The sequence below is a fragment of the Echiichthys vipera genome, assembly GCF_963691815.1.
Source record: "Echiichthys vipera genome assembly, chromosome: 3".
NCBI lineage: Eukaryota > Metazoa > Chordata > Actinopteri > Perciformes > Trachinidae > Echiichthys > Echiichthys vipera.
Genome location: NC_139828.1, coordinates 10,596,307 through 10,621,677, shown reverse-complemented (window position 1 = coordinate 10,621,677; position 25,371 = coordinate 10,596,307). Strand labels below are relative to the sequence as shown.

Here is a 25,371-nt window from a genome sequence, read left to right as displayed (position 1 = left end):
TAGTGTGTTGTGCACGTGGCTTGCACGTGTTCCAAAAATAAAAACCATACGTCAGAGAACTGATTATTATTTTTTTATATTATTTTATTTTTTGCGTGACTTCAACCATTTATAATATTTAATGAGCTGATGTTTCACACATAAAACTTTATCTTAATAGTAAATACACAAGTGCAGCACTGGAACTTACATATTATGCCATTTTAATGTTTTTTTATACATTGTAGCCACTTTTGTAACATATATGTTTTTTTTGTTTTTTTAAGTTTTCGTCGTGCACGCGACTTGCATCTGTTCAACACGTGACATCGGATCATGTTTGGCCGTCTCCCATTGGCTGCTACTCAAGTGAAGGCGCTTCAGTGTCTGGAGGTCACGAAGCTCGGCGGACGACGGAGGGTGAAGACGGAGCAATTACGGAGGAATTACCGTATCATATCTCGGTTATTACCGTTTAGTTTAATATTATAAGAGAAGTTAATGTGTCGTGGTAGACATTTGCGGTGGTTTCAGCTTATTTTGGTGAAAGAACAGGACCCGCAGATGACATTCACCAGATCCGGACGACGTCGAGTCTTCACACTCGCTTTGCCGAGGACGGTTGGAGGACGGTTGGAGGAAAACGCAGCATATTTTTCTTGCCAGGCGGTAAGTTGCTGTCAATTTAACACCACGACGCATATGGACCGTGTTTCTTTTGTGACTTTGTTATGTAAATGTCCGTGTGAGATAGCCAAGTTTGGTGTGTTAGCGTTAAGTCAAGGTTAGGGTTAAGGGCCTAGCTGCTAGCTGAAAAGCTACTATGCTGCGACCGTAATGGATTACAAAATGGCGGCCGAAGCGTGTACTATTTCTTAACATGCTAATGCTTATTTACGTGATGCTAATGAACCACACAGACATGCATTTATGAGAATGTGCAGTACGTTGTAGAAAAGTTAAGATACATCCAGTTGTGAGTCCAACTATGGTAAATTAATTTGACGTGTCTGATTCGCTTTGGACTGGTTACAGATGCGCGTGTTGTATGTATATCACATTTATATTAAATATATATCTCAGGATTAAACATGACTTGAGTCTCACTAAATACATAAATGCATAAATAAGTGTATGAATACAAACAGGACTAAATAAATAAATGCACTAATAATTAAATACATTAATTGAAAAATAAAAAAGGCATAAATAATTAATCACATCATTAAATAAGTAATTCATAATTAATACATGCAAAAATTAATGTATTAATAAATTAAGACATAAAAAGTGAATAAATGCTTTACATTTATTTCTACATTTTTGTTCACCTACATGCATTTTTGTATTTCTGTGTCCATGTATTAATGAGGCCAAATAGTCATCCATTTATTTATTCGTTCATTTATTTCAGCACTTATTTATCTATTCCTGTATTTTTATACACTTATTTATGCTTTTATTAATTTATAATTTTTTAATTTTTATTGATTTATGCATTGATTTATTTATTGAGACTTAGGTGATGTTCAGTCCTCTCTAATCTGTTGACAATGAAATAGAAACGGCAGACGGTGCAGTCATAGCAAGAAGCGCTTTGCTTCCCTCCGGTGGACAATGAGGGGGACTACAACAAAAACATTGTTTTGCATAAGTTGTTTGAGAAACGCTTCCGAATGGGATGCATGTTTTAAAACAACACCAAGGCTATTGATTAAGCATGTTTTTAAGAGTACCTGCAGATATTTCAGATATTGTCAAGCAACACTCATGGTTTAAGTGTCCAACCTATTGTAACTGTAACGCGTTTTTAAACACTTCCGGGTAACGTGGTTTTCAGGCCTCGTTGGCGCAGTAGGCAGCGCGTCAGTCTCATAATCTGAAGGTCGTGAGTTCGAGCCTCACACGGGGCACATGTTTTGCTTTTTTAATGGTCCACATGTTTTATTAGAACACATTTTGGGTGAGCATAAGTCCCGCCCATGCAGTGACTTCCGGGAGACACCATGGGACCCCAGCTCCGCCAAATTTACAATGGTGTACACTACAGGGGAAATGTTGGGTCTATGTAACTGAACCACTGAACAATCTCATATGAAAAATGATCATTTAATTCCGCAAACAGCATACTGTATGTGTAATCCAGCACAGAAAATTACTGGGACCAGAAAATATTTGTTCCATTTCAATAGATATAATATTTTCCGTGGGGTCTACTGGAAGCCGTACTTAAGGGACGGGACTTACCAGGCCCATGAGTTAAATATCAATAAATTAATAAATAAATGCTTAAATAAATGAATAAATAATTGCATGAATAAATGGGACATCCTACCCCATTAACACATGGAGACAGAAATACATAAATGTGGGTGGACAAAAATATAGAAATAAATGTAAAGCATTTATTTGTTTCTACATTTATGTATGCACTTATTAATCATTCTCTGTATTTATAAAGTGATTTATGCATTTATTAATTCATTCACTTATTCATGCATTTATTTATTATTTTATGTATTTATTTACAAATTAATTTTTGGCATTTATTTATTCCTGTATATATTTATGCATTTATTTATTGAGACTGAAGTCATGTTTAGTCCTCAATAGGCAATGGTGTATACTAGGGATATTTCATTGTATATTATATTATATTTCAATTGTATTAACACAGACAGTATCGTTACTTATTGTTATATAACAACCTACGTGAATCGTTTAGATCCAAAGAGAACATTTTTTGGGGGGGGGGGGTGGACGGGACATGGAGGAGATTATCAGTGAACTGCGGACGAACGATGGAATATTGCCTGGTCCTTTGAGCAGAAGCCTGTGTAAAACAATGATTCATGGCCCTGTTGGCCGATGTTGACCGCTGTCCTCTGTCCATCTCAGCGCGTCCAAACCCGGCACGCTGGTGGACTTGCTCCATGCGCTCCCGCTACGCTCTTCTCCGTGGGTTTCTGAATCCTCTTGGCAACAGCTCGCTAAGCTCTTCTCTGTTGTTCTGTTACTTTGCAGCCATATCGGTGTGTAAAGAGCACAAGTCGATAAGGTATTTTAATAAAAATCATGCTAACTTCAACACCACTTTCCCACTGAACTGTAAAAAATACTCTGCATTTACGTTAACGTTCATTTGTGTCAGTCCAGTTTTTGATGAATTAACTAATGTTTCATATGTGCTTGTCAGCCTGGTAAAGTAATTAGTAACTGAAGTAATCAGATAAATGTAGTGGAGTAAAAAGTAGAATATTTCTGCTGATTTGTAGTTGAGATGAAGATTAAGGGAGCATGTCAATAAAATACTTATGTAAAGGACAGGAGCCTCAAACTTTACTTTAGTCCAATAATTGAGTGAAAACCTCCGGTTAACAGGTTTGTTCTTTTAACAAGGATTGTTTTTTGACAAGCTTGTTGCTTTGAGTCGGCCTATCACTACTACCACTTTGATCAGCCGTTATGCTGCTGCACTTTTAGGCCTATTGCCACTATTTATATTGATAAAATAAAGACAATATATGCTCTCCCGTGTCACTGTAGTGTTTTACAATATCCATTAATGTAACGCACTTATATTTTCCGGCCCCTCATTTTGGATTATTTTCTTCAACCAGCCTCAATTCCAAATTAATTGAATAGCCCTGCTTTGATATACTGTATATATTCATACTACATCTCTGAAATTGCATCAGATTGATGCTTGTCGGGGGAGTATGCCCCCCCTCACGTTTTTTTACCCCTGACCCGTTTTCATGCCTGCTCTCTGATGCAGGGCTGTTGTATCTGATTCACTACCACGTTTAAAAGTGGCCTGATTAAAAAATGCCAGATTCGATGCAACTTGAATCGAGTGCAGATCACTTGAAACACTTTTAACATAGCCTTTGTGACTCTGATGCCTTTGTCTGTCTGTAGTAACGAGATGTTATAAAAAATTAAGTATTTTCACCATTTTTCAGGCCCGGCTAGCTCAGTCGGTAGAGCATGAGACTCTTAATCTCAGGGTCGTGGGTTCGAGCCCCACGTTGGGCGCAGATATTTTTTCTCTTGTATTCAATTAATTTTATTTGAGGTGCCAAATCTGGAAAGAGAACCTGATCCAAATGCACGAATCAGACAACAGAGACACAAGTTTTTCATATCAATAGTGCAACAGAACTGCAAGGGAGAGGTGGCGTTTAGTAGTACTAGTAGTGAGTTACCAGTGAGTGTGGGCGCTGTATTATCTGCACACTGTCTTGCGGGAGGTATGTAAGCATTGGTGGTTCAGTGGTAGAATTCTCGCCTGCCACGCGGGAGGCCCGGGTTCGATTCCCGGCCAATGCAACAAGTGTTTTGTAAATGGATAACTTTTGGACTATTTATACTTTTCTTGGCCTGCTTTCTACCATCTATTAACAGACTCAGAAACTGGTGAGATGTTGGGAGGGACCAACGACTTAGCAACGGGCGAGATGTTGGCAGAGACCACCGACTCACAAACTGGCAAAGGCGTCTGCAGGCACCACCAACCCAGGAATTGGTGAGTCGAGACCACAGACCCAGGATATGGGGATGGACCACAGACTCGGCAGAGACCACCAACTCAGGACCCGGAGTGAGACCACTGACTTGGCAGGTAAGGTATCCGCAGAGACCACCGACTCGGCATAGACCACCAACTCAGGATCTGGCGAGAGACCCCTGACTAGGCAGGTGAGGCATCAACAGAGATCACCGACTCGGCAGAGAACACCAACTCAGGATCTGGTGGGAGACCCCTGACTAGGCAGGTGAGGCATCCACAGAGACCACCGACTCGGCAGGGAACACCAACTCAGGACCTGGCGAGGCTTCCGCAGAGACCACCAACTCAAGACCTAACGAAGTAATGGCATAAATAACTGACTAAGGATCTGGCAAGGTGTCAGGGATTGTGTGCATATATCCGACTCAGGACCTGGGGAGAAATCAACAGAGACAGTTTTATAAATGTGGGTTTTATGGCAATCAGAACTCAGGAACTGGCTAGGCGTCTGCAGACACCACTGACTCGGCAGAGACCACCGACTCTGCAGAGACAACCAACTCAAGACCTAGCAAGGCATCTGCAGAGACCACCAACTTGTCAGAGACCAGAAACGCAGGACCTGGTCAGGCTTCCGCAGAAAACACAGACTCGGTGGAGACCGCCAACTCAGGACCTTGCCAGGAATCTTCAGAGGCCATCGATTTGGCAGAGACCACCAATTCAGGACCTGGTCAGGCATCTGCAGAGACCACCGACTCGGCAGAGACCACCAACTCAGGAATTGGCCGGGCCTCCACAGACACCACTGTCTCCTCAGAGACTTCTAACTCAGGACCTGGTCAGGCATTGGCAGAAACCACCCCTCGGCAGACACCACCAACTCAAGCAAGGCAAGGCTATGGTAGACCACTGACTATGGACCTGGGGAGAAGCCAGCAGAGACCACCAACTCAGTAACTGGCAAGTCGTCTTCATCCGCAAAGACCACCGATTCAGCAGAGACCACCAATTCAGGATCCGGGATCCAGGATATTATTATTATTTTGAAGTTTTTCTGTTTCCTGTGTCTCGCGTCTGGGCAACGTCACTTCCTCAATCCCCACACGCGGCATTATTTAGATTCTGAAGATGCCACTGCTGTGGGTTAGCGTGAATGTTAGCGTCAACGGCAACTAAGAAAAATTAAAACAAGTCTGACACGGAGAAAGGGACCGATGGCCGGGATTGTCTTTAGGAGAAAAAGAAGAAATGACATTTGGGCATTTGATGAAAAGAAAATGGAATGGGTTGTACAAAAAGATGGGGAGAAATGCGGCCACATAATCAAAGGAAAAAACACCACAAATCTCAAGAGACATCTCAAGGCATCCCATAATGAAATTGAGGTAAGTCAAGACATTAACGTAACGATGCTGTTTTAGAAAGCTCATGCAACATGCCAACTCACGAGGCTACGGTTAATGTGTGACGGATTTTAACGCTAGCTTTAGCGTTAGCCACTGGAGCTAAGAACAAGTGTGTGTGACTAGCGTGTGTATGTATATTTGTTTGTGAGAGAGTGTGAAGTGGGTTTTTAGTTCCTACCTGAAAGACTCCTTCTATAAGTGCACTTAACTTCTCCTTGTTAGCCAAATACTTTCACTAGTTTTGTTTTTCACAGAGCAATCACACTGAATTGAATTCGGCATCAACATGACTTTAAATGACTTATTCTAGACCCGTACATGCATGGAAACAAAATATATTTGCATTATCATGCCTCCTGAAACTATTGCTTAGACTACTTCTGTTTTCATTATGTAACTTAGACTTTTTTTTCTTTTATGACGATCGAGTCACTCACTCAATAGGTTGATTTACTAAGATAAAAATCATAGCAAGGATTTATGCTACTTAATATTTACAACAGTTAGATTTTCCAGAGGCGGCATCTGTCCTGACATTGTATCTATTCCTGTGTTAAATTCCAGAAAAGGCCTCAGTGAAGCAAGTCCAGCCCAAGAAGATGGACAAGCCAACTAGTGCTCAAGATTTCTTTGCCACAAGGATGTACAACAACAACTCCCCAGAGAAACAAACCAAAGAGGAGGGGATAGCGCAGTGGATAGGCCGCACAGGACTAATGTCGAAGATGAGGAGTTCATCGCCCCATGATGGCAAAAATGGACAAAATGATGCTGTGCCAAAAACACATAAAATTTTAAACTTGATTGAAAACATGTACAAAAAAGAGAAAGAAAATATCAAACACAACCTGGCCACTGCATGCAGAATTGCTATAGGGTTGGATATTTGGACAAAAAAGGGGCTTACAGCATCCTTCCTGGGAGTCAGCGCATGTTACTTCAACCCTGAGGACAACAAGGCTCAACACAAGCTCCTGACCCTGAAGGAGATGGTTCACCCTCGAACCGCAGAGTCAATTAGTACACTTTTGGAGGAGTCAATAGCAGAATGGGGAATCCCCAGAGAGAAGGTCCTCACAACAATTACTGACAATGGCAGCAATGTGGTGGCTTCTCTCCACAGCCACACACATACAGGGGTTGCCACAACTTCTGAAGAGGATAGAGAGGACCCCATGCTTTGTTCACATCATACAGCTTGTAGTGAATATGGTCCAAAAAGAACCCCAATCCAAAGGCTTTTGGAAAAAGTGATGCACTTGGTGAACAAGTTTAGGAAGTCATCTGTTGCCACAGAGAGGCTACTGCAGAAGTGTGCTCTAGTTCTGGTAAAAGAATGTCCCACCAGGTGGTCAAGTTGCTTTGCTATGATGTTGCGCTGTTTTGAAGTCCAGCAGCACCTCACAGCTGTGGCTGAGTCGGTAGGGTTGGGATAGCCTGCAGCCTAGCGAGTGATGTTTTGCCTGCAGACTACCCTCAGATGTTGTGTCTGCAGACGGCCACTAGGGGAGTATGTGAGCATTGGTGGTTCAGTGGTAGAATTCTCGCCTGCCACGCGGGAGGCCCGGGTTCGATTCCCAGCCAATGCAACATGTCTTTTGTAAAAGGATAACTTTTGTACCTTTGTATTCCTGCCGTTGGCCTGCTTTCTACCATCTCTAGCCCTCTGCCCGCTTCCATTCAAAACGCAGGGCTATTGTCCCTTTGTTAGAGAGAGGTCTGCGTCAGAGGCCACAGACTCAGGAACTGGTGAGATGTTGGCAGAGACCACCGACTCACGAACTGACGAGGCCTGTTTGGATCCCCAGCAGAGGTAATTAGCAATAGCAATTCAAACCAAACATATCAGAAAAATTAACACCAGAACAAACATCAGCATGATAAAACCTACCTACATAAATAGAAAACATCTTTGGGAAATAATTATTTGAGCTGTACTTTGAGTTTTTTAGTTTGGCCCATGTCCTATTAGCTAACAAGGAGGGGGCCTATACTGTGGCCAGTCATCAGTCCATAAGTTGTTAATGGGTTTTTCTGTCTGCGAAATATAAATAAAATAATTTGCACAAAACATGCTCCAGAGGAACTTGAGTTGAATTGATGATTATCAGATGTTCTTCAACTGGGAATGCAAATTAGATGCATGCATTACAAAGTTCTCACTGTTGGTTCAGTCATCTATGCAAAATACACATGCACGACTGCAGCATTTTATATTATAATCCGGTTCCAAAAGTAGGCTGAGTGTTATCTAAGACAGAGACTTCTATACTTTGTCATTTAAACAGCGTGAGATTTAACTGTTAAGAGGTTTTCCTGACTCTGAGTAATATACAGTATGAAAAAGACTTAATGGAAATCAACACTCTTTAATGGGGAAAAAACATAAATTAAAAAAAACACATAGGCAACCCCAACTTCTTAGTAGGAAATTAAATGACTGAGGGCATTTCCAGGCAGCCATAAGTTGTTGGTTTCACTTCCACAGCTATTGTTTTAAAACACTACATCTACCAGAAATACTTTGACTCTACCCTTGTGCAATTTCATGGTGTTTACAGTCTGGTAATACCTCTCTTGACCAGCAGGTAGAGTGCTTCCCTTACTGTTGCACTGATACAGTTCAAAAAAATATGAGGCTCAAAATCTCCCTGACTTGCAACTTCTGCTGCGGACAGTGGCCTTCTGCTAGCTGAGCTCCAAATCATAGGTTCGTTTTAAAGCATGGAAAAAATATAGGCTACAGCTCTTGGCATCAGAGAAAGAGAGAAAAAAAAAAGGGGCGGCCTGTTTCAGATGCACGTTTCTGGCACATAACAGTAAATGCAACAACTAGTTTAGCTTCCAGAGCAGCAGGCTGACTCTTCAAGTTGAGGTAGAACAGGAAATGTCAAAGCAAAAATGAGAAGCAGCAGAGGGTAGCGTGCCAAAAACAAACCACAGGGCACAGGCTAACCTTTTCACCTCTCTAGGGAAGTGGCTATTTGTGAGTTTGGCCTTAGTAGTGATCAAAGTTATCCTTTGTAATCTTGTTCCACCCGATCAGCTTTCAATACTTGAATGATTCTTTTTGCAAATCTTCCTTTTTTACTAACTGTCTCTTGTAGATTATTATTTGTCTATAATCGTGCCTGTATACGTGTATGTGACACTGCCTATGCTTTACGCCGTCTATATTCTGTCAAGCTCAGTCATACCCTATAGTTGTCATCATTTGCTCAATCATTCTCTCTTTGTTTAAACCTGTTGGGTTTTAAAACTGACTTTCCAGACAGAAAATGCCATTTCCTGTTGCATATGTATGTTTGTAAGTGATGGATTTCTCGTTATTGGTAATCTCCCACATGTCTGAACTTGATAACAGTGTCTTTTCTTCCTCTGCTATACGTTCTTAAGTCGCTCATTAGAGTTCCTTAAAATATCATGGTTTGTATTTTTGTGAAGTCCGAAACAAGGAAGAGAAAGAAACTTGTGTAGTTAAAGAGTAAAATCTATTTCTAAATGTCGCAGAGATTAAAGAGAGGACAACATACCTCTATCTCACTCCAGCACTTTCTCTCCTTCCTCTGCAGGTTACCATAGCAGCAGTGAGTGTGTGACAGTCATGTGAAAACGAAGCTGATTGGATTAAAATACTTTGTGTGATCAAGGGTCAGGAATACGGCGCATGTACTAAACACACATGGGCTGATTTAAACACACACACATACACTAACTCACAAACCAAGACAGGTAGAAAGGTTGCCGTGCCTTCTAAACATTTATCAGTATTAAAGAACAAAATGTGCTGTGTAGGCAACTCGTATTACCTATCTTGATTAAATTTCCTGTCAAAGACACAGACACAACCACAAGACCATCCACCCACACACTCGACTTCTCCTGCGTCTTGTGTAATCTTAAAGAAACAGGACATTAAAACAACGTGACCTTGACCTTCACCTTCAACTTAAGCCAGTTCCTCTGAAAGTCACAGGAACAGTCGAGCATGCACATTCAGATGTGACGAGAGTTTCAGTCCTGTTTCCGTCAAGGTAACTTCCTCACGTGAGCTTTCAACTTCTTGTGAAACAGATAACATGCTGCAAATTTCTTGATTGTTACCCAGTGTTGCTAATTTCCACTGAACTTCTGATCTCATCATCAGGACGCCACACTGTTGAAATGTTTGTTAGGGGTCTGCCACTCTGCACTCTGACAACTACTATCCTCAGGGTGAGTAAACCTCGATTTCTGACAGGACGTGACAAAAAAAGTGGTGAAAAAAAGTCACAAAATGAATTAGTACGCTAAAACTCACTGGGTTAAAAGCGGACCTAGTTTGGATCTGTGAAGCACTTTTCTTGCTTACTGGATGTACGGTGCAGTGTATAAAGTCTGGTCAGGCCACTGCTATCTCCGCTATCTGTTTTTACAAGGACACTGTTGCTGCATCTAGGGCTTAGCGCTCCCCAAGACGATTGTGATTGTTTTAAAAAAAAATACAAACCGCCTAGAGGACCGTCTCCCCCCGCCTGTATAATATGTGTTGTTTGTATATCTGGAGTTTCGTAGCATAAATAATTTCCGACTGGGATTATTTGAGTATTTCTGATTCTGATTCTGATTAAAATGTCATGACGATCCATGAAATAGTTGTTGAGATATTTCACTCAAAACCACAAATGTCAGCCTAATAGCAAAAGTCATTTACATTCATCCTCTGGGCTCCACAAATGTCCGTACAAGACATGTAATAGCTGTTGAGACCAACTCAAGGGCCTACATTGCCATCCCCGGCGTTTGTATACACAAAATACTGCTTAATGTGTTTTTATCAACTGGTATTGCTTAATTAAACTCTTTCTCCCCCTGCAGATTTGGAAGAACAGGGCTCTAACATCCCCACAGCCATTCACACAGGAATAATGTGTGAGTTAAGTGAATATAAAGTGGGAATCCAGTCTGATTATCAGGCTAGTGGTTTCCCACTGTATACATGTAGTGTGGTGTGAAGGTACAGAAAGATGCGGACCACAACAAGGGAAGTTGTGCTCATCCCATCATCTGTAATGGCTACGATTAAAAAAAAGTACTCAATACGATATCTAACCAGCTTCCCACCTCATCCCAGCTGCTTCCTCATCTTTCCCCTTCATCCTTTTCCCTCAAACTCCCGTCTACTCCAATCAGAGCAATGGGAAGCTGCAAACGCAGCAGCTGTATGGCAGAGGAGAGGGTCATAAAACGCAGAAGGCCGAAAGAGGAAGTCAAGGAACCTGGTGAGTTATTGCCCCCCAAACGCACACACCGGGTCCTGGGAACTGGGAACTTCTCACAGGGGGGGTCAGTGTGTAGTGTTTTCCACAGGTCCGGACCTGCTCTGCACTCTGTGTGTTCTTTATCATCTCACCACAGACCAACGATGGCCCCCTCACACCTTGCCGTCATAATACTTCTTGAGAGCAGGCATCTGAACTCCGTAATAAAACCGATGTAATAAATGAGCCTTTTTCCCATCACTACATTTATACCCACAACTTATATTGAGGCTTTTGAGGATTTCCCTTTAGGTGTGAGAACATGCCATAAACAAAAACAGGATATACAGTGGTTAGAGAGAAGAGTGAGAGAAAGTGAAAAAGGGGAGTGACAAAAGACTTTCTTAAATGTATGTCACAGTGGGAGAGATGGTTTGCACAGGACTGCTCCAAAACACACCTCTGCAATATTGAATTGTCTGAGATTAATATTTAATGGTATATTGTGCTGACTTTCGGGTTCATTACATGTATGTCCAAAAGCACACTATTTCTCCACCCTCTGATATCTGTTTTAACGTCTTGTTTAAAGAAACAGTTTCTGAATACGGGAATAGAAATGAAAATCTCCCTTTTTACAATTTGAGACCCTTCATCACATGGAAAGGCTAAATTGTTTTCAAATCATTCTCTCGTCTCCCTACGTTTCCCATTTATCTCTCCATTTCACGAAACAGATAACATAGTTGGTTTATTAATAGTGTCATATCTGACACATACAATGCATGAGTTGTGCCTTTGAGAAAGTGAAGGCCTAAGTGTGAATTCCAGCCATGCCTGTCTTTTAGCAGCTTGTGAATTTATGACACAATTAACCCTGAAAGATATGCCGAGCACACTCACTTTACACTCTATAACTTTCAGCATGTGAGTTAAACACAAACATGTAAGAAATGCTCAAAGTGCTAGAGATGTGCAAGTCTTTATCCTGTTTCACACTGCTGATTTATGCATCACATTGTTCATGTTTTGAATTTTTCCTTGCATGTCCGTGTTTCATGTGATTTGAATTCTTTCCAGGTCTAATGTTTTATCTATATTTGGGCAAGTGTGTTGTATATTTGTTATTTTATGGCAGAAATAAACCAAACTAATCATTCGTGCACTTCAACCCACGCACTATGTTTTACTCCTGTTTATCTTTTAGGGTAATTTCTCTTCTCTATTGCTGTTCTGATCCGTCTGTGTTAAACATCATGGACCGTGGAAGATTAGTTTGACCTACTGCACCCCTTAAGCCTCAGGGAACAGGGCATGGGTCCAAATGTGCGTGTCAGTATTTTTGTGTGTGCTCATGTCCATACATGTGTGCTTAAATGTGTCCCTCCCTTTAATGTATGTATGTTGATACGACCTTGGGTGGGAGTTGGACTGAACTTTCTCAAATCCAAATATCACCAGCAGCGGATAACATGCAGAGGTTATGGTGTTAACGTCAGGTCCTCTACTATAACTCCCGTTACTAAATTAGTCCCACCACCTAAACATACCTCCACTCTTAATGCAGCTAACGACAACCACAGGCATCCAGCCCAAGATGTTTCTTCTCAGAAGGTTTTTAAAAGTCATTGTTTCATCTTCAACTTTTGTGAACGCTGTTTTGGGCCTCAGGGTTCAGGGTTTAGGTGACATTAGAATCATGTTGGCATTTTGGGTGAAAATCATAATTTCCACATTAAATCACATTCATCATACTATTTGTGTCTTCCTCACTGAATCAGCTGGCACCTACAGTAACTGTAGAGAAAACTCAGTCTAATAAAATGTGATTGTAATTGTTCTTTTTTGGGAAGATGATGTTTTTGTGAGTCAAGTGTACATCGGATCTGTTTCTGCGTGTTTGCATGCTTAAGAAATTTAAAAATGCACACCTTTATCTTATTTTTAGCTACATATTTGCGTCCCGCAGTAGACAGTAAAACTATATTCAACCCTGAAGCACATTCTGGATTGGAGAATGTTTGCCCTCCTCAAATGAGAATCCTGCATGCATGAATACATGCGCACCGTGTGTGTGTGTGTGCATTTTTGTACACGGAAAATATTGATGTATTTCAAATGTGATTCCTAGTCATAGCTTCAATATCCTAAAGGTATAACAAACTATTGTGTTGCCTTGTTTTTCTAGCTTAGATATTTGCTCCTCTGCACAAATCTATGTTGAATCTAAACTGTCCTAAAACATCTTAATCCTGAATGCACCTGCAGTGATTAAGCCAGTGTACAAGGCAAATATTCCACTTATGCTCCACATTGCCCTGGAGTTGTGGCTGTGTTGTGTGTGGTTGTTTGTGTGTGTGTGTGTATGTGTGTGTGTGGGTAGGGGGTATAAACCTTGCAGAACCCAGATGACACTGCCGGGCCGTTATTTTCCCACAGTGCAATATAAATAGCCTGCTAGTGTGGGGTGACGGTGGGCAGGCAGGGGCGCTCAAGGGAGGATCCCATCCACACAACCACACATTCCTGTCCACCTGGCCCTGCCAGAGCCCTAGGTCCCTTACAGGACGTGTTCACACACACACACACACACACACACAAACAAACACATCCCTCCTCCTCACACCTTTCCTTCATCACCTGTTTCCTCTCTCCTCGTCAACTCCCCTTTTCTCATCAGGGACCCCCTTTCGCTGAGGTTTCTACCTACATCACGATCGCTGACAGTCCACCTTTGACCACTGTGGAACGCCATGACGCACGCATTCACTCAAACACACTATCTTGTTTTCTCACACAAATATACTTACAAAATCCCTGCTTTTCTCAAGAAAGATGACAACTGCAAAATGCTACTTGATTGTAACATAATATGCAAAGCTGCATGGTGATAACTACTGTAGATGATGTTTCAATTTGTTCCTTGTTTTGCATTTTGCAACATGCTGCTGTTGGCTAAGTGCGGGGGTTTAAAAAGTGATGCATCAGCTTGACAAGAAATCAAATAATTACACAACTTCAGACCTCATTATCTTTCATTTTGAGTGATTACATGCAACGACTACACTATAAAATGCCATGTTTTATGTCTATTCTGCAGCACAACTTTTATTATTTTAAAATAAAAATGAGGCCAATAAAAACTACTTGCGCAGGTATGTTTATTTCCCACCAGGTAAATGATTACACTGATTTAGTGCCGATTTGTGTGCTATTTTAAATTATGTGCACATTATCTGCCCCAATGTTGACATTTGACTCATATAACCTTGAGTTCACACAGGAAAATGATTTACTGCGAGTAAACACTTAGAAACTCTTTAATCAGCTCTGCATCCTTCTGTAAATTAGACACCATAGGGCTTCTCATCTTGATGTCCCCGCTCTAGCGGCCAAACTTCCCCTTGTTGATGCTTGTGTCTAGGCGATTTGAAACTAAACTGATGTGATATGCTCTTCAGCAGTACTTGTTATCATGGGCACAGTCACAGATCAGAACACTGCCTTCCACCCCAGCTGATTTAATTCAAACCTTTACTCTTACAGAACAGGAACACACGTAATACAAATGTAAAGCTATCTGTGGGCTGCTTTCTTTATTTACAGCCGTCAAAACAGGTCAGTGCAATAGAAGGTTATAATCAACCCTAAATATACCCCCTTTAGCTTCCTGTCCCCCGGATCTGCTTACACAGTAAGGACGACATTAGATAGACGATGCTTCCGTCTTGACGAGGGCACGGGGGGCATCAAAACTTCACACCCAGTGCGCAAGGTTCACGAATGCTCAGCAAAGCCAGCACAAAATGCCTGCTGATCAACACTTGTGTTAACGAAACCTGATCTCTTAGTGTAGCGTACATAGCTGCTTTAAAGGTTAAAAGTTTGCAAAATGCTTTGGTGCAAAAAAAAAAAGCATGATTATTAAACGTCTCTGAAGTGCGTAGAAGAATCCAGAACCAAGACCAAGACCAGCCTCGGTTTATGCACGACTGTTTATGCTCGCAAATCAGTTGCCACAGCTGGGAAAAGTGAATCAGTCCCTGCCACTACTAATTATAGAAAGGCATCATATATACACTTCATACTGCCTCTCCTGCCTGCCATCCCAGAACGTAAAGGCCGGGTGACTTCTACTTGAATTACAGACACTGATTTGGTTTCCCATGGCTATCACGTTGGGGGAAGATGGCGTGTTTATGGTTAAGGGGAGTGCACAAGAACACACACACACACACTCATACTCTCTTGTGTAATCAGTCATTACTATTTGCCCTGCTGAACACCATGTTCTGCAGTATAAATCTACTGTCTGACAGCTGGAGTCACCCTGACTGATGAGCTTCAAATCAGTGTGAAGAGCCCCAACATTGATGAAAGCAACTCTCTCACCAGCGTGACAGAGGCTGAAGGCTCTGATCACGGCAACGTTTTATTTCTTCTCTCTGTGGTGCATTAAACCGCAAATACAAAAAACGAAATGTAAAATGTGCTGTTTTAAACGTCCCATGTTGTAAAAAGGGCGATTTCCATGTCTTTTTTTTATTAAAAAGCCGGTCGAGGTGTTGTATAGATACCGTGAAAACATTAAAACACTCAATTCACAGATAAATGCACACAGCCCGTATTCAGAAACTGTCATAAAACGAGCCGTCAGGACTTCTGTACGGTTGTGATTTCACAATTATACTTTATATAGGTAGAAAGTGCAGCTACAGTGCCGTTACAGTCATTCCTCAGCTGCAATGAAGTGCTGCGCAGATGTGGAAGACGTGGAAATGCTGATCAATCAGAGCAACCTTGGCTTTTTTGGGAGGGGGGCTTAAAGAGACAGGCGATAAAACGGAGCGTTTCAGACAGAGGGTGAATCCAGGTATATTCAGACAGACAGGATCAGAACGATAATGTGTTTTTTTTTAATAATAAAGCATGTAAACGTGTTCTTAACCCCAAAACACAAGTATGAACTTGAAAATGAGCACAGTACGTTCCCTTTAAAGCTGAAGCTCTGATAACAAACCCACTAATGCTGCTGATAGAATTGGTTTTTAATGTAAATGTCTTCGGTACAGACAAATCTGTAATAAGCTAGGCAGACTTTTTACCTGATAAACCTCAGGAGATGTATGTCGAAGAGATCTGAAGTTGGGCTTGTTGATGCATCTAATACGAAGGTCCAAAAGGATTTAAAGCATCAGTGAGACTGAGCTTTCCCAACACTGTTTATTTTCTCCTCTTTGAAACTGTATTAGACTTATGTGGTAGAAGCCTTTCATCGGAGCAATAGAAAGGAGGAACTAATCAGCGTTTTCTGCTCACAAGGCAGATCCACACCCTTTTCACCCCATCTTCCCCAAACCAAAGAGGCCCACATCTGGAGTGACATCATTACGAAAACAGTGCTACAGACAAGCGATCCTCTGATTTTTTCCCTTTAAAATCACATTACCACTGGCTCACATGACCAATGGCTGCACTGTGAAATAAGAGACGTATCAAAGCGCAGCAGAGGAATTCTGAATTCAATTTAGAATCTTGTGACAAAACATGACCGGACAAAAACGCAAGTCAGAGAGCGATGCATCTGCGGCAGTGGATTTATATGCTTTGACGGAAGAATAAGCAAACACCAGTTGCGGTTTATCAACAAAAACAGCATCTGACCAAATGTCTGAAAAGCGTTTGTTGTAGTGCCAGCACCTGACACCCACCCATGCATGTAGAGCAAGAGCATGACATTGGCCACAGCAACAAAAGCATTGTCAATACGGACCCCTGAGGAGATCAATTTGCTCTCCCCCGGTTCCAGGCCTTTCAGCAGGGTTGAATAGAGGACAGAGGGCCGGTCGCAGCAGCAGGAGCTCTGCAATGTTTCTCTAACGGGGTGTAAAGACAAACAAATCAGTGGGATGAGACGTGCTCTTGTTATTGTGATGAGCCAGTGATTTACACCTGGATCATTCGGGCTGATAAGAGATAATTAGTTTGGGATTACTGTGGACACTAACAGTTTATAAAGCCAGTGTGAGTGTGTCTGTCTGTCTGTGCAAAAAGGAGGAGATTAAAGGGCAACGTTGGGCTTCAACCATGGTTTTAAATGTTAGTGCGAAACCTTGCTCTCTCTTTTTTGCTCTCCAAAAAAAATATGATGTGATTTAAAAAAAAAGAAATGATCTACTGTGAATTACTGTAGTTCTGGTAAGCAATGAGGAAAATGTTTCTTTATGCAAGATGCTGATGACCTCCGTATTAAAGAAGAATTACTTCACTGCACGGGGAAATTTAATTTTTTCTCTCTTATTATTAATCATGTTACACACACAGGCCTGAAATACACACATGCACAAACAGGACCTATATACATGCAACTAATGGAGAGATCTCAGAGCGAGGGGGCTGCCAGTGACAGGCGCCCCGAGCAGTTGGTGGTTTGGTGCCTTGCTCAACAGCACCCCAGCAGTGCCCAGGAGATGAACTGGCACCTCTCCAGCCACCAGTCCACGCTTCATACATGATCCACACAGGGACTTGAACCAGCAACCCTACGGTTCCCAGCCAAGTCACCTATGGACTGAGCTACTGCCACCCCTAAAGTGACTCTATTGATTAAGCAGGATGATCATTTTCTCTGTTCATCTATAAAATATCAAAGAATTTTGAAATATAACAAAATTTCCCAGAGCGTCAGAGATTTTGTCCAACAACAGTAAAGTTATGTAAAAAAACAAAACAAAAACCAACGTCCACAGTCAAGAATATTTGGCATTTCTGCTTAAAAACCAGCCTAAACGATAATCCGTTATCAAAAATGCTGCAGATTCATATTCTGCTGATTGATTAATTGAGTGATTGTTTCGGCTCTGATTAGAACAAAGTCACTAAAACTACAGGTCATGGGTGGGAGTATGGTGTTTGTCTTTTGGAGAAGAAAAGCATTAATTTGTATATAAATATCTATATATATAACCGTTAAAGATCTCCCCACTTACAAAGTATTATACCAACATCTTGCAGGCTGGGAATAGTGCAGAACTTAATCTGCACCTGAGAAATGGTGCAAACTAGAAACCTGCAGGTAAACTGCATCAAAAAGCTGCAGCAATGCAAACTTAATGTACTCATTTGTCTTTCCTTCAGTAACAAACCCCTGTTGTATGGATCCTCAGCCACAGCAAACATGCAAAGTGAGTTGGTTTTGAATGCATCGTTAAGCCACCTTTCTCTCTTTCTTCTTTAAATCTACGTGCACCTCTACAAAGTCTTTCCAAATCAAACCCGTAAGTTACCTGAAAACGCCGCAGACCTGAGCACACATTGATAGAGACGGCAACGAAAAACAGTGAACAACAGAGTGGGTGTTCAAAGACATATCGGGGGGAAAAAACGTGCAGTTCATGGGAGAAATGTAAAAAAAAAAAAAAAGAAATCATTGAACGGGTTAATTTTGAGTCATACCAGGCTCCGAGAAGTAGAAAAATGAGAAAACAAATTCCTCCGCCGCGGCGACACCGAGAAAGAAAACTCCTAATGTGTGTTTTACGTCGTGTCCAGGACACAAACTGACGATTAAATCGAGTTATGTGAATTTCCTCAAGCGGAGACGATCACTTTAATTTAGATTTAAGCTTTAAACGCGTTTTTAACCATCTTTTCAGACCGTCGATAGATCCCCTCTGACTTCGGCGGAAGGATATGTGTTTTCCCCCCTTCGCTCGCAGTGACTTCGGTGACTGCGCGAGGAGAGGTGAAGACTTTTCTCTGTGCCGTGTGTGCGCGCGACTACTTCTACAAGTTAAATCGTTTATTTTATTGAAACGTCTCGGAGAACACATGTAAAACAAATACAGGGATGTTGTAATTGGGCGGTACGAGTCGTTTTTAAAAGGTATTTTAATTGTTTGTTTTCAACGAGGCTTTTTTTTTTCTTTTGAGAACAAACTCAACCCACAAGCTCAACTCTGTGCTGGCGACCTTATGTGGATTTTACAGAAAATATGGAGCAGATCCCCGGTTTCTCCTCGGGCAAATCACTAGTCTTTGTCTTCTGCTTCATCCGCCTTTCTTTGGGTAAGTGTGTTTATGATGATCACAATGAAGCCGTGTTGTTATTTCCTAATAATTCATAACTTGTCATTTTGTTGCCTCTGCATCTGATGGACGCACGGGGCAGACATAGCATCTCTCTCTCTCTCTCTCTCTCTCTCTCTCTCTCTCTCTCTCTCTCTCTCTCTCTCTCTCTCTCTCGCTCTCTCTCTACACACACACACACACACACTCTGCTGGTGACGTACTCTTGTGTCTTGAGTTAAATTGATACAAAGTTTCTTTTTAAACACCTCCTGAAAGTAACTTTTAGATAAAAAGGGCGACCTATAGAAAGCACTGTAACCGTGGTTCTTTTGTATTTTGCTTTTAAAGAGGAACTTGTGTCCCCAAACATCCTTAAATGTCGAGTGTGTCACTGTAATGCTCACCTTTAGTAACGTCATTAAGTGGTATTTTACTCTTTTAACTACTAACAAACCATCAATACATCTGCTGGACTGTTTTCACATAGTTTAAAAGGCTAGAGTTGATTGCAAATCTCCATAAGGTTGGTAAAAACTGAAGCTAACCTCGCCTTGTGTCTATTTCTTAGAGTTAAGTTCCTTATAATATAATCTACTATAATATATAATATAGTATGGATACTGTGGCCTGCTGTTGCTACTGACAGTAGTCTGAGCTGAGTCGCACCACTGCCCAGATGTTGAGCAGCAAAGAATTCAAAATGGACACTTAAGCCATGTTTAGGCTGCTCTGATGAATTAAGAGAGCTTACAGTGATGGAGGGATAAAAGTTGATTTTTAGATCAATATCCACCAATATCATTATGGTTTAGTTTCACAGGGAAACACATTTATTTTTCCCTCCACACAACACCCAACCGAAGTACCCAACTACAGAACACTGCCAGTTACATGTGGGTCAACTGCAAGTGCACACTCATAATTAAATGAACTATTGAGGTGTGTAAAAACTGAGAAACTCTCACTCAAATCAGGCACGCTGTTCATTTGTCACAGAGCAAAGGATAAGTGGTTCACTTTCTAGTGCAGTCTTTAATTAACCACTAATTAGTGTCCAGTCGTATAAGTCCAGACCTGCAGTTCCTAACATACTTGGGTTAGCTCTCAGTGGATTAGGAATTACTCAGACATATGAAAGATTCCCTTGCATTGAAATTGCAAAAAACTAAATAGCTAATATGCTAAATATAGGCATGTTAAAAAAAAGACATTTGACTGACAGTGTGCATGTTTGTTTCTCCATAACTTATAGTAATTTTATATGCATTTAGTCTGAAAGCACGATAAAGCTGTTCTGCAACAGTGGTGCAAAAACAGAAAGGCTACCCTGATAAAGTTACAGGTAAAGTTCTTAATTTCCTGGTGATCAGTAAATTTGTGAATGTTTGTCTGCCTTATCTGCCCTTTTTCATGAAGCCATGTTTCTTACCACCATTCAATGATATAGTAGCGTTTTTTCATACCTATGTGTGTGTAGGGGTTTGCTCATAAGACACACTCTGTTGCCTTTTTAGACTTTATGTAAGAGTGCCAAGACAGTGGACCTGATTTCATCTCACAGGTGGGTTTTTTTCCACCTTTTAGCTCAAAGTAGATATATGCAGCCTTGCTATTCTCTCTCACATTTTTTTTTCATGGACTATAGATGGCTTGTCAACAGAGAAGTTACACAAAAGAAGAAAATACAATGTAGAAGTGCTGCAGGCAGTGCAAGGAGAGGCAGTGGAATGTTGTTGGTGTTTGACATTCCTCCCTCCCTCCCTCTCAGTTCAGTCTCTCTCTCGCTCTCTCTCTCTCTCTCTCTCTCTCTCTCTCTCTCCATTCAGTCCGTCTCTCTCTCTTACACACACACACTTTGTGCACCATGATTTCTCCATCCTCACCTATCCTTTTTATCTCTAAAGCTAAACCTCCAAATAGTTGGGACACTGCGCCGCAATGGAACACACCATGAGCAACTTTGATCACAGCTTGCGATGTGTGCACGGCACAAGTGGTTTTTCCATATGACAAGAGGGCATAGAGATACTTAAAGAGATACCTTTCCCATATTTCTGTGCCATGACCTGTCTTCTAAGGCGGAAGTCCGAGGGGAACAGAGTATCGGAGATCTGGCGAAAAACGCCAAATGACACGTAATGCGTCATCATGGTCTGCAGAAATCCAGCATATCTCCGATGCTCCGTTCCACAGAGACTTCCACCACAGAGACAGAGCAAACAGCGTTCATCTGAACACAATGCCCACATTGCCATGACACAGACCTGGATTAAAATGGGTAAAGTATCTCTTTGAGTGTCTCTATGCCCTCTTGTCATATGGAAAACCACTTGTGCTAAGTATCTATTTGATGAGGCGAAGGAGGTTTGAAGATAGCCCATACTGCAATTAGCACCTGTAGCCTGCAGCTTTTTATTTAAACCAGTTCAATGAGTTTTTGTTTTTCAGTTACCAAATTTCTTGTTTGCAATATTTGAAAATTATTTGCCAGTAAAACCATGTCAAAATGTCTGTCTTGCTATGCTGAGCCATTTGCACTTCCTCTACCTACTTCAAAATAAAAGCTTGTTGCAGATTGAAAGCTTTTAATGTGAAGCGCCAGGTTTGCATTATTACAGCTCCTATATAGAACATGACCGTGGATCAGAAAACAGCTGCAAACTGCTAAATTAATGCCTGCCACATGTGAAGCCGATCAGTTAAGCGCATCACAGCTCAGTTGAGGAGGAACAGTACAGTCCTTATACCTAGTTACCACTGCACGACTGTCGAGCTCCCTGACAAAAGCTTCAGACCAGAAGCAAATCTGTGTTGGCGCTCGCAAAATGCCACTCGAGTGCTATGTGTGAACTGCTCATAGATGTGAGCCGAGACGCCCGCTCGTGCCTTGCAGACGCATTCCACTTATCTAGCAGGCTAAATATCTGGACCTGTCGGGGAGACCAAGAGCCAATGTGAGTGCAAGACACAGATTGAGGGAAAACCTGGGGGAGGGGCCCCCTATAACAATAGGAACTCTATTGTATGTATGTGTAATGTCCACAGTTGGATCTACAGGGAACAGCAGTCTATATATACTAAAGACGTGTGGAAATAGGCTATTTTGTGAATGTGTGCCAATGATATTACGCCTATAACCCTTTTATTCTTAGTTTTATTGTTGCAAATGCGACATGAATAACTTGGGAGTGCTTGTCTTGGGCGGACATTAATTTTTGGAACAAAATTCTGTCTTGTGCATGGTAGTCTCCCGTCATTTCCTGTGTCACTTCTCGCGTGTCTTTTCATGACAAAACATAGTTTGGAGACCAGATTCATCATGGATTCCTCCTGGTGGAAGATCTTTTATGTGTCACCGGTCAGTCATGTAGTGTGAAAACCACAACTACTTTAACACTCAAGATTACAAGACGTAGTGCGAACATTACAGTGATCTGATGATTTGAAAGTCCTGTAGTGTGAACTTATCTTAAGCAGGGCCACAATATTGCGGGCGACAACCATGATCCCCTGCTGTGAAGTGGTGCAGTGGAAATGCTTATTAAAACCGCAACAACACATGCAACAGCAGCAGCTAAAACATGTTATTCCTGTGGAATTGGGGCTTTTTTTGTCTGAAACAGATGAGAGTGTCTGCATTTTCTTTTTGCTCAGTATTACTAAAGCTCTCACTGCAAAAGCTGATATGTGACACATTCTCCCACTACCAGCATACCAGAGGCTGCATCGACATTTGCCAATAAGTTCCAGTGGTTAACAAATTGTGCTGAAAGTCTTTCAAATAGAATAAATGCTTATTTGCTGTTCGATCATAATTTAAAGGCCTGTAAAGGACAATGAGGCCCCTCTGTGCTGATGCAGGAACATGGTTAATAATACTGTGCTACACAGTGTTGTAGTCGATTGTGAATGTGATTCTTGAGGAAGCGTAGGTGCCATCTTTGTGGCACACGACGTAGTGTTACTCCTATGGTGTGGGCATGCGGATGGTTGCATATATTTGCCCAGTGCAAACAGCAGACAGCTGACTTGCGTGTGTGTATCTATTTTGCGTGTGTGTATGTACTGCATTGTGGATACAAACGGACACAGGCCAGCAATTGTGCCGCCCATGATTTACTTGCATCTGACCCAAGCTGGAGTCTAGTGTGAAATGTGATTTATCTGCGCCATGCTGTGCCCTGTGCCCTGTGCTCTAAAGACAAAGATATTTATTGAGCTGCCTACAACACTGCATTATTTTCTGACCACCGGCTCTACCCACTGCCTTGTGGCTGTGTTGTTAATGTGACTTAAGACATCTTCTCTGTGACACCCTCCAAGCTATTTCCTTTGCTTTCTTTCTCATCTCTTCTCATGTGTTCACTGTAGTCCCAGTAAGATACATTTGCCATTGCTTCTGTGTGCGCTCAGGTTACATTTTAATTCAGCCTTCTCCACCCTGTCGATTAGTAGTGTATTTAAAAACCAGTCCTCCACGTGTGTTTCAGCCCAGTAGGTGTTGGTTGTAGTGGGAGAGAGTAGTAAATAATGTGTAGAGCTGTATGAGTCAGTCTGTGGGTGAACATCTGTGGCACTGCACTACAGATGCAAGTGTTTCTGTATTTCCATGAACACATTCATGCAAGTGTGTGGGCCTCTGTGGCCATGAGGGCTTAGAGTAGATGTAAACTTATAGAATTACTGTGATTAAGGTCTAAAAGTGTAAATGCATAGCACACAAGGTGAAAGTCATAGACGTGGGCGTGTTACCTTTTTGCTTGCTAATACAGCGTCAGTGCTGCTTGACCAGAGTGCTTATAGTGACTTTGATCCTCACGCATTAAACAAATACCAGTCAAAGTGTGATTGAAGCTAGGTGCATGCCCTGCATGAAGCACATGCACTGTTACTATAGGAGGTGGTGTTTGTGACTGTGAAGGTCGAGGGGATTACAGAGCGTTGTGTCTGCACTGTTGAACAGGTTAGCAAATTAACAGGGAATTACTGCGGCCTGCATTCCTTGACCAACACAGCCCGTAATCCTGGAGACAGGCAGGCAGGGCGCATGGAGTATTGAATCAAGCAGGGCACATCAGGTAGGAGAATGAGGGAAACTACTTTGTAATGGGTCACAGTATTAGTTTAGTCCTTTGTTACAACCACTTGTAATTTGTGGCATATACTGTAGACCTAATCAGTCTGATTTCAGTACTTTTAGGGCTGGGTAATTAATCAAGTTTTTTTTTTTCAAGTCCGATTATTGCAACAATTATGAAAACAAGAAAATCAAGATAATTATTGTGAACATTATAGTGCCCAATTCTGTTTCACAATAGACATTTGTGAAGAGTTGACCCACAGGAGGGTCAAAAAGTGACAAAGCAGCATTAAGTTATTAATAACTTACAGAAACATTGCGTGCAATAATCCACTTTCTCTTCCCCTATCTCTCAAACGCATACGCACACGGATGCCGCGGCGTTCAGTCCCTCTGTCTTTCTCTCTACTGACGAATGTGCTGCTATAATGCATACAGTTGTCGATTTATAGGTCGGGTAGGGTTCAAGTGGTTGATTCACAGTGCAGATCCATTGACACACACTGGACACCAACTCTTCTTTTGCTTTCACAATGCCGTCTAGTATGTGAAATCACACACTGGCGCGGCATTATTCCCCCTGCTGGCATGGAAGCGTACCTTTCATTGCGGCACTTTCGCTGAATCTCTGCGCGAAAGGGCCCAATGATGCTCTTGTGTTGCCTTATGTTATAGCCCAGCGCACCACTCAGCTGCGGTGTGATTTCCCCTGTTACTGACATATAACCTCAAATATGTTGAATATAGTTACCGACACGAAACGAATATAAACTATTATTTGGCCCAGAGTCTGGAGAAAGAAATACTAGGGGCGAGCAGAGAGAGAAGTTCTGTGTGTGTATGTTTGGCCAAACCAGGCCAGGGAAAAAAGATTTATCATAATTACCTGGCCATGTATTTCGAAATGAGAAAATAGATCTCATTGTCATTGGGCATTACTGTGATGGATACTGGTGATTGAATTCTGATACCTAAATAAATGCTAACTATTAACATTTTTACTGGAATCTGTCACAGTATAAGACCTGAAACTCTGAAAACAACGTCTGACTCAATATAGGATGAAAGGGACTTTGACTT

At 41.7% G+C, this 25,371-nt stretch overlaps 1 protein-coding gene across 2 annotated transcripts in view; it reads left to right on the top strand.

Annotated features, from left to right (window-relative positions):
• The first annotated feature begins 18,785 nt into the window (after positions 1 to 18,785).
• Positions 18,786 to 25,371, top strand: part of notch2 (notch receptor 2) — a 47,716-nt gene continuing 41,130 nt past the window's right edge. Inside the window, exon 1 of one of the 2 annotated variants that reach the window (XM_083940172.1) lies at positions 18,786 to 19,208. In XM_083940172.1, coding sequence (XP_083796298.1) covers positions 19,136 to 19,208 — 73 coding nt within the window. In that variant the 5' untranslated portion in view covers positions 18,786 to 19,135. The remainder of the gene's footprint in view (positions 19,209 to 25,371) is intronic. The other variant, XM_083940173.1, reaches the window with a different exon arrangement.